At 43.8% G+C, this 8688-nt stretch overlaps 1 protein-coding gene and 1 long non-coding RNA gene across 6 annotated transcripts in view; both read right to left on the bottom strand.

Moving 5' to 3' along the window:
- Window positions 1-1284, bottom strand: part of LOC114069424 — a 1947-nt gene extending 663 nt beyond the window's left edge. Inside the window, exon 1 of the long non-coding RNA XR_003573774.1 lies at window positions 174-1284. This is a non-coding gene — a long non-coding RNA (uncharacterized LOC114069424). The remainder of the gene's footprint in view (window positions 1-173) is intronic.
- HIKESHI (Hikeshi, heat shock protein nuclear import factor) overlaps window positions 1-7534 on the bottom strand; it is an 8500-nt gene extending 966 nt beyond the window's left edge. Inside the window, exons 1-5 of one of the 5 annotated variants that reach the window (XM_027906198.1) lie at window positions 7341-7440; window positions 6843-6951; window positions 6346-6583; window positions 3615-3766; window positions 1955-2073 (exon numbers count right to left, since the gene is read on the bottom strand). In XM_027906198.1, the coding sequence (XP_027761999.1) occupies window positions 1955-2073; window positions 3615-3766; window positions 6346-6496 (422 nt within the window). In that variant the 5' untranslated portion in view covers window positions 6497-6583; window positions 6843-6951; window positions 7341-7440. The other 4 variants (XM_027906200.1, XM_027906199.1, XM_027906196.1 and 1 more) reach the window with 4 other exon arrangements.
- Window positions 7535-8688: the final 1154 nt, after the last annotated feature.

Genomic DNA, 8688 nt, shown 5'->3' on the forward strand with positions numbered 1-8688 from the left:
CTCCACTGAAACGGTTGTCAACCACTGGAACAGGCTGCCCAGAGAAACAGTGGAGTCACCATCCCTGGCAGTGGCAAAAAGACACGTAGACGTGGGCTTACGGATGTAGCTTAATGGTGGACTTGGCAGCATTAGGTGAATGGTTGGACTCGATCTTAGAGGTCTTTTCCAACCTAAGCGATTCTACGATTCCATGAATCAAAAGTGGTTGTTTTGTGCATAACATTTTTTGAGTTAGGAAATTGAAGTTTGGGCAGGTAGAAGTGTGAATCTGAGGCTGCCCATCATCTTAATAATCAAGCCAAGTATCTCACAGAAGAAACCCAGTAAAACCAAACCAATGCCATTTAGGGATACACTGTAATACTGGGAAAAACAAGGCAACACTGTTGCTTCTGAATCCAGTGCAGCCCTCCCTGTACTACTCCAGCGCTGCTCCATCTAGGATGCACAGAGCCAGCTTAGTACCTCTCAGTTCCTGGGACACTGGAGATGAGCTAACAAGCTTGACAGACTCGAGCAGGCTGGCAGAGAGACCACAGCCTCCAATTCCGGATTGCTTCCTCACAGGCTGTGCACCCTGCTCCCAGGGAAGGAAGAGGGGGCTGCAGGCAATTCTGCACTCAGGCAGTGCATCCATTTGCCTTGCAGTTCTAAACAGAAACCTTGAGACAACGGAGTCCCCGTTAATCTTCCATCCTCGCCAAGTAATTCTAAATTTCACATACCTTATATATGGTAATGTTTTAGTAAAATCAGACGAGGAAATGTAATTCTCTAACACATAATGGAAACATGTATGCACACATGCTGTCCTAATTTTACTTTCCACACTCACACAAACAAACTGAACAAACTGCTGACCCACAGTGAAGAAAGAGGCAAAGTGTACAATTTCTGTGCCTTTCTAAACGAAAAAAAAATTAAGAAGCCCATAGGCTCTGACATACAAAAATTTAAAAACCCCTTTTAACCCCCACAAACTCAAGATGTAAGGAATCAAAAGGTACTGCCAATGAAACAAAGAAAACAAAAGTTTTCCTACACCTCATAGTTCCTAGCCCAGCTCAAATGAGAAAAGGGACTCTAAAGGGTTTAAACCATTTCAGCCTGATCCACTGACTACTCTCAGAGACCTTATCCATCTATGTTCATGGAGTGCATAGTTACTTTATAAACACAAGAGATCTGTATCAAGTTACACTCCCAAAGAAAATAGATGGCTTATATTAACTTACTTATGAGATCTGTACTAATGATAAAATGGTGTTCATATAGCCTAAAATGCTGTAGAGGATAAATCTCTATTTATCCTCTTCCTGATAGGAAGGAAATTTTCAGACATGTTACAGGACTGCCTGCGGTTCACTATTTATCTCTAGACCACACAGGATATTCCCAGACAGTTATTTCTTAAACCAGTCCTCGGAAAACAAGGACTCAGACAGACTTGTATTTACACTCAAGGATCTTGGTGACAGAACCAGGTCAACTAAGGAACATGATTTCTCCATCTCTCACATATTCTTAAATAATGCAACTATGCTGGAACTGTGTCTAGGAAGAGACTAAATATAACAAGTAAGCACAAATTGACAAGTATCGGTGTGTTCCATCTTCCCACAACTCCAGAGTATTTGCATTATCAGTAACTGAGTGCAAATCCACATATACCCAGGGCAACACTTCTAAAAGCAAAAAAAATTCATAGGTTGTATAGCACTTTTCTAATAAAAAAGCTGACAATTAAATATAAAAAAAGTGGACAGGACCTCTCTATACAAGAGATAACCAAGAACTAACACTTTTTAAACATTTTTGCTTCATCTCACTGAAGAGCAGTGTTCAGTTGTTTGAATAAAAGTATTGAACAGTGTTCAACAGTATTGAACAGTAGTTCAGTACTTAGAAATCACATGTTTTAATAATGCCTACTAGAGATCATTGCCATTACCATTTCAGAACTACATTTGCCGGAATGAAAGCTTCGGAAGGATTTGGAGTCATCTGTGCCTGAGTAACAGCAAATGAGGAAGCAAAGTTATAGAAGTTATCCAACATCTTCTGAGTGAACTGAAATTAAAAAAAAAAAAAAAAAGACATTTTATGGAAGTTCTTTTTCATTTTGAACTTTTGTGCAAATGTTTAACAGATATACAATTCTTATATGAAATAAAATTAGCATGGTCATCTAAAACACAGTGGGGCAGTAGATAAAGTAGATCCAAGGGCATTAATTTTGAATGGATCAAAACATTTTAATTCTCAGTCTTGCCCTCAGATACATCCAGCATCCATAAATCATTTTCAGCATCTCTACTTGCCCTCTCCCTACTCTATTTCATCCAACAGGGTTTTTTTCTTTAAATACTGTTTTCAGAAAAATCTATGAGGGCCCTTGCAAATGACCTGAAGTGGCCACATTATTACTTCATAACTTAACTACTGCTCTAATACAAACTGGAGAATCAGAAATATTTAGGTGCCATATGCCCCTAACAACTCCAGAAAAGCTCAATGAACTGTACTATACAAAAATAGTTGTTGGTCAACTCCTAGTCATGGCAACTTTCTCCAAGAGACATCACCTATTTGAAGCTATAATGTGTAGAAACTGCAGAAGAACATCAGCTACGGTATCAGGATTACTGTTCAATTACCAGTCTACCTCAGCAACCTGGAAGGAAAGTGAGAAAGAAAAAAAAAGACCTGAAGAGAAGCCTCACCAGCTGCTGATATGTTAAAAGATAATGCCAGAGCTGTTAGGGAATTTCAGTGTTAGGGAAATCAAGACCCATCATGCAGGTCTAGCTTGCCTTGAACTGCTGTTAGACGGTCAACCAACTGCCAGAGCTGGTTGTGGATTTCCAGAGGTTCAAACTAACAGGCTGGGTAAAAAAATGGCACATGTTGTAGCCCAAGGCCTGATCCACAGGGAAAGAACTGGAAAAAAGAAAAATCGTTCTGTGGGGGAGGGCGTGATTCTGTTGTTCTGCAGAGCTACATCAGAAGGATTTCTCAAGGGTCAATGGTACACTTGGATACCTATTGGTGTCTATGCCCAGCTCTGCCTTGACTTTTAGAAATTTTTGATCATCCCTGCTAGTCTATGCACTGGAGTTTCAGCACCCACAAATGACCCTGAGGTTAGCTCAGTTGGTTAAGACTTGGTGGCAATAACATCAAGGTTGTGAGTTCAATCCCCTGTATGAGCCATTCACTTAAGAACTGGACTCGATGGTCCTTCTGGGTCCCTTCCAACTCAGAATATTCTCTGATTCTGACCAACGATCCACTGTCTATGACATGTATTTAGTCATAGCTGCTCCTGTTAGGAAGTATCATAAATAATTTTACAGCAGAGTGACACACAAATAAATCTATTGTCCTGATGACACTGAGCATGCAAATCCCAATCCTTTACAGGAGACAGTTTTTCAGTGTAAGAAAAACGTAATTTGAAAATATCAAAGCTTCCAAAAAAATTATTTGACAATGATTAGGTTGGTTTCAATCCTACAGCCACCCACAGCAGCTTCTCCTCTCCACTTTGGTCTCAATTCTTAAGGCTTTCCTAGGACAAAGAATTTCTGAAAACCGAATGTTCAAGCTACCTCTGTGAATGAATCTACTGATGACACAGCAGCATTTGCAACAGGAGTCTGCTGGGCCAGGTTCTCCAGCAGTTCCACTGAGATTCCAATCTGGGCCACTGTTGGCGTCTGTGGGAGGTTCATAGCACCAAAGGGATGTTGACTTCCCTTCCCTGAAAGCACCATGGACAGCACAGGTTAGATTTGGCACACATGTAAAGACTGAGAACTTAAATCATCGTGTTCCTTCTGTAAAAGGTACTCCTCAGCTCCTGTCAGAGAAATCTCCCTACCTCAGAAACACAGAGGAATACCTCACAGGCACAAGTACACACACAAGCACAACAGATGGAACAGTGTGACTGATATATTTAAAAACTACAACAGACCATAAGGAAATTTCTAAAAAAACGTAAAAACATAACTTGAAAGCTCCCTATGAAGTAAACGGATTCAAAAGGAAATACGATCTGAGAGTGAAAGACAGTAGAACCCTTCTCTACAAGAACCAAACCTTTCATTCACATTTTAGGAACTGCAGATAAACAGGAAACACGCAACACTGCTGCACAATTGTTTGATTCACTCATTCAAACCCAGAGTCTAGTGAACCTGTTTGTGCTCTGAAGAAGTAGAGAAAACTACTTCAAGATCTCTCTGACTCAGGGCAGGCTGGGCAGCCCCAGGTCTCATCTGAGCTGCTCAAAATCACCAAGAAAGCAAAGGTCAAAGAAACAGCTGTGGAACAGAAAGACCTTTGACTCTGCAAGTGCCACAAAGAAAACAATGGACCGGGTAGGAAACCACCCCCAAAGTGCCTGCCACTCACACAGGCATCATCCCAGACCCCTGTCCTCCCTCACTTCTGACCTTTCTCAACCCATACTTTCAGTCCCACCTTCAGCCAAGGCCTCTGCAAACAAGGACAGACACTTAAGAGTCACTTAAATCTGCAAACAAGGACAGACACTTAAAGTCACTTGAATCATGTACTCCTCTGTCAGCACCTGTAAAGGAAAATGCAGAAGAAAGGTCTGTAGGACCACAATGCTATAAGTAAACAGACAGTAATACTCCACCCAAGTTTGTGCAAATACAACAGACAAGTACCCTCTTAACACAGGTGATGTTCCAGTAGCATTCTCTGGTCCCTTACTAGCAGGAGAAAGAAAAGCAAATCAAGAGCTAAACCCCTTCTTTAAGTGCAAACAAACAAAACTCATCCCACAACAAGAAACTCTGCTATAATCACTGTTTCAGAGGGACCTGGCAAACAGGGGCACAGCTTCGTTCCTCTCAACAGAATGCAGATTTCAACTGATAATAGTATCTCTCAATGATTCTAGCTCTCTCTTATCCCTCTCTGGGATATCCCTCCCTTTCTACAGTCATGTAGTCTTCTCCATCACAAAACTGTTTATGGCCATGGACACTTAGGCCATGTAGCTTATACTGACCCCACAGACAGAGATGAGCTGTAGACAACAAAAGGAATGGCGGAGCTCTCAGAGATCAAGCACAGCACTTCCTTAAGGCCCTGCAAATGCATCCAACTACATCACGGAGTTCTTCTGTGAGAGCAGCCCTTGCCTGGAAATGAAAGCTAATCATGCAAAAAGCATCTAAAAATGCGTTTTCCTCCAAAGCTGTCTGAGAGTGACAGTCTTTCAAGTGTGAGAAACATACGGCAAAAGCACTAGTGATATGCTTTGCTGTTTCACTAACTACATGACTTTGGAATGTAGGAAACGACATCCCCACAAAACCTTCCTATGGCTGCTCTCTCTTCTGAAGAAAGCCCAGATTTCTGAGGAATGTGTATGATCAGAATTCATTTTGCTCTGCAGCTTGAGAGCCCTGATCTGATACCACACTGCCACATCCAGGACTGATTAAAAAGAAGGTGTACTACCTTATGAACGAATACATTTTATCACAGGAACCTCAGCACTTAATTAAACAGAGATTCAAGTTAAAGCTGTAGACTACACTCAAGCCTACAGAAGATGTGTACTACTTTATCACCATAACACTTTAAACTGCCTGCCTGACAATCTATCCCTTTAATATGACAAAGATGTGCTGTTGGAAGATGTTGTAATTTTTATAATGTACATAGCAACCCCACTCACTGTGAATTCAGGAAAATATACACACACCTTCTTCAGGTAGCACCAGCATCCTCTGACGCGAGTCTGTACCAAAAATACTGAAACATTTGCAAAGCTGCTTTCTAGTGATGACACCCTCTATTGGATAATTATATACTGCAAATGCACCTGATTGGGAAACAACAGCTGTCTGAAATCACTGTCAGGCTCTACTCCCTGCAAAACCTGTCTGAGCTACAAAGCACACAACCACTTAGCAGTGGAAGCTGAAAGACAATGCTGCAGGTATGTCTAGACAAATGCCTGAAAACCATGCTAGGGAAGTTACAGGATCATTTCTCCTCAGGTCGTTTATGCAGAAGCACAAAAACACAGGTCAAACCTGCTCAGGGGAATTTCCAGATAAACACCATGTAAAACAGAAGACAAGCAAGAAATTTCACTGGGAACATTAACACACACGCAGACTTCCATGAAGCTGACAGGCTGCTTCTAGTACATCTGCTCAGAACTATCTGAAAACACAGAAAAGGCTGCCCTTTCAAGTAGCTTTCTCTTCAAACCCACCTTCACACATTTTTACCCCTTATGCATGCAGGAACACATCTGTTTCACCAATTGCTATGTTCTACCAGTCTTACCAGATTTCAGACCAGAAATTTTGAAGATGGCACTTGGCTTCTCATTAGTGACAAACCCCAGCAGCTGCCACACTGCCATCCCACTCTGGTCTGGGTAACAAAAATAGACAGATCCTCCCATTCCTTCTGGAAATGGTATAGTTCCCAGCATGAAGACCACTACATGGTTGATATTTTCATAGTCCGGTAAATCAAATACAAATTTGTCTTCAGCCACTTGCTGGGGAGCTGCTTGTACCTAAAGAGAACAAAACCTTTATTAGTATTCATGTGTTTTTCATCTTTGGCCGTCACTGTGAACTTCCTTTTACAGAAATACACCTAAAGTGGCACATAACAGAAAAGTGAGGAACGTACTAACCTAAAGAGCAAAAGAGCCAGATAAAAGTCAAACACAGCAGAAGAACAACTGCAAAAAATATTACTAGAAAGACACAACAGTCTTGTTCTACCTGCACTGAACACATATCCCACCCGGGACTACAAGATCAGAATACCTTCGCTCCCCACGTGCGTAGGAGGAAAGTAGGGTGCAGAAGAGGTTGCCAAGTCAATAAGCAGTGGCTGTTGACCACCTGGCTGGCACAACCCCAGGATCATGGAAACCTGTTCACATAGGAAATACAATAGACCTTGAGAAAGGCAGTAGAAGGATGGCTGAATGCCAGAGCAAAAGATACCCTCATCTTTACCCGAGATGCCACATCCTTGCAGCCAAGGCACAATCTAGACTTAAAACTCTTCTTTTAAGCTCCCAGCTTGTCTCTCAGGAGACAACATTAGCGGAGGGCACGGCAACTACCTCCTGGCCAGGAGGCTCTACACCGCAGCTGCCTCAGGGGACGCGGGGCAGGGGCCGGCCGAGGCGCCGGGCAGGCGGCACAAGGGCGGCGCGGTCCCCGTGCCAGGGGCCGGCAGACGGCAAGAGCCCTGCGGCAGCTCCACCCCAGCCCCGAGCGGGTTGAGGGCCCCGCCCGGGCCCGAGCAGCGCTCACCAGCCTGCCCGCCACCAGGCAGCCGAACATGGCGGCGGCCGGGGAACCCCTCAGATGCCTCCTCGCCGCTCCCGAGTGTCCATGAACGTCGGACCCGGGAAGTCAACACGCCCCCGCTCGCCCGGCCCTGCCGAGTCACTTCCGCGGCGCCGCCGCCATAGACTACAACTCCCATGGGGCAACGCGTGATATCGTACTGGAGGAGCTGGGCGGGGCGGAGCGGGGCGCGACGGGAGCTGTAGTTCGCTTCGCCGCAGTAATGAACGTAATGGGCGGGGAAAGGCGACGTCGCTCCATACAGCCTCGGGTCCCACCAGCCCCTCCGCTGCCTCCGGGTTAAGGGGTGGCAGGGTTTTCTCTAGGAAAGAGGGTGCTAGGTACCCGGCAGTTAAAGTCGGTCTTGCTATCTGGCTGGACCCATAGTGTTTAAATCCAGATAAACCTGGCCAAAGCAATTAGAAACAAGTAAAATCTGCATTCAAAAATAGGAATAAAATGGAAAAGTTAATCAGAAAAGGTACGGGATTAGGCACGGTGACATACACCAGGTACACTGAGAGATGACTGCTGTAACTGTGTATGACTCTGCATTGTCAAGAAGCTCAAATCCTGTCACATACAGTTCACGTTCTGGAGGCTTGCACTGAAGAAATGCACAGTCGTGTGTATTTACTGTGTTATGATCCTCAGAGCCATTTCTGTGCTGAGAGGGCTGGGGTTGTTCAGTCTGGAGAAGAAAAGGCTCTGAGGAGACCTTTTAGCAGCCTTGCAGTACCTAAAGAGGCTATATGAGAGCTGGAGAGAGAGTTTTGACAAAGGCGTGTAGTGACAGGACAAGGGAGAATGGCTTTAAACTGACAGAGAGCAGATTTAGATTAGATATTAGGAAGAAAATCTTTTATGTCCAGAGAGGCTGTGTCTGGCCCATTCTTGGAAGTGCTCAAGGCCAGGTTGGATGGGGCTTTGAGAAATCTGGTTTAATGGAAGGTGGTTCTAGTAGAACCCTTTAATGACAGAGTGGTTGGACTAGATGATGTTTAAAGGTCCTTTCCAACCAAAACGATTCTATGATTCTGTGATTTCAGAGCACCTACTTTCAGACTGCACTTGGTGCTCAGAGCACAACTTTCCTTGACTTCAAACTTAGGTTTGTGAGTACAAGGAGTTTGTGAGTACAATGAGTCTATGTTTCCTCACCCCAGGGGCTTTGGGCAGGTAAAAATAAGAGTGTTCTCAACAAAGGTATCAAAGAGTCTTTCCCTCTTCTATTTTAGCTAGGTTTCATTACGATAGATCCATGTTAATGCAATCTAGATATGGCACGAAATCAAGCAGACAAATACAGATA

Source organism: Empidonax traillii, unplaced genomic scaffold, assembly GCF_003031625.1.
Source record: "Empidonax traillii isolate 1590-97213 ecotype Southwest subspecies unplaced genomic scaffold, ASM303162v1 scaffold1258:size142991, whole genome shotgun sequence".
Classification (NCBI taxonomy): domain Eukaryota; kingdom Metazoa; phylum Chordata; class Aves; order Passeriformes; family Tyrannidae; genus Empidonax; species Empidonax traillii.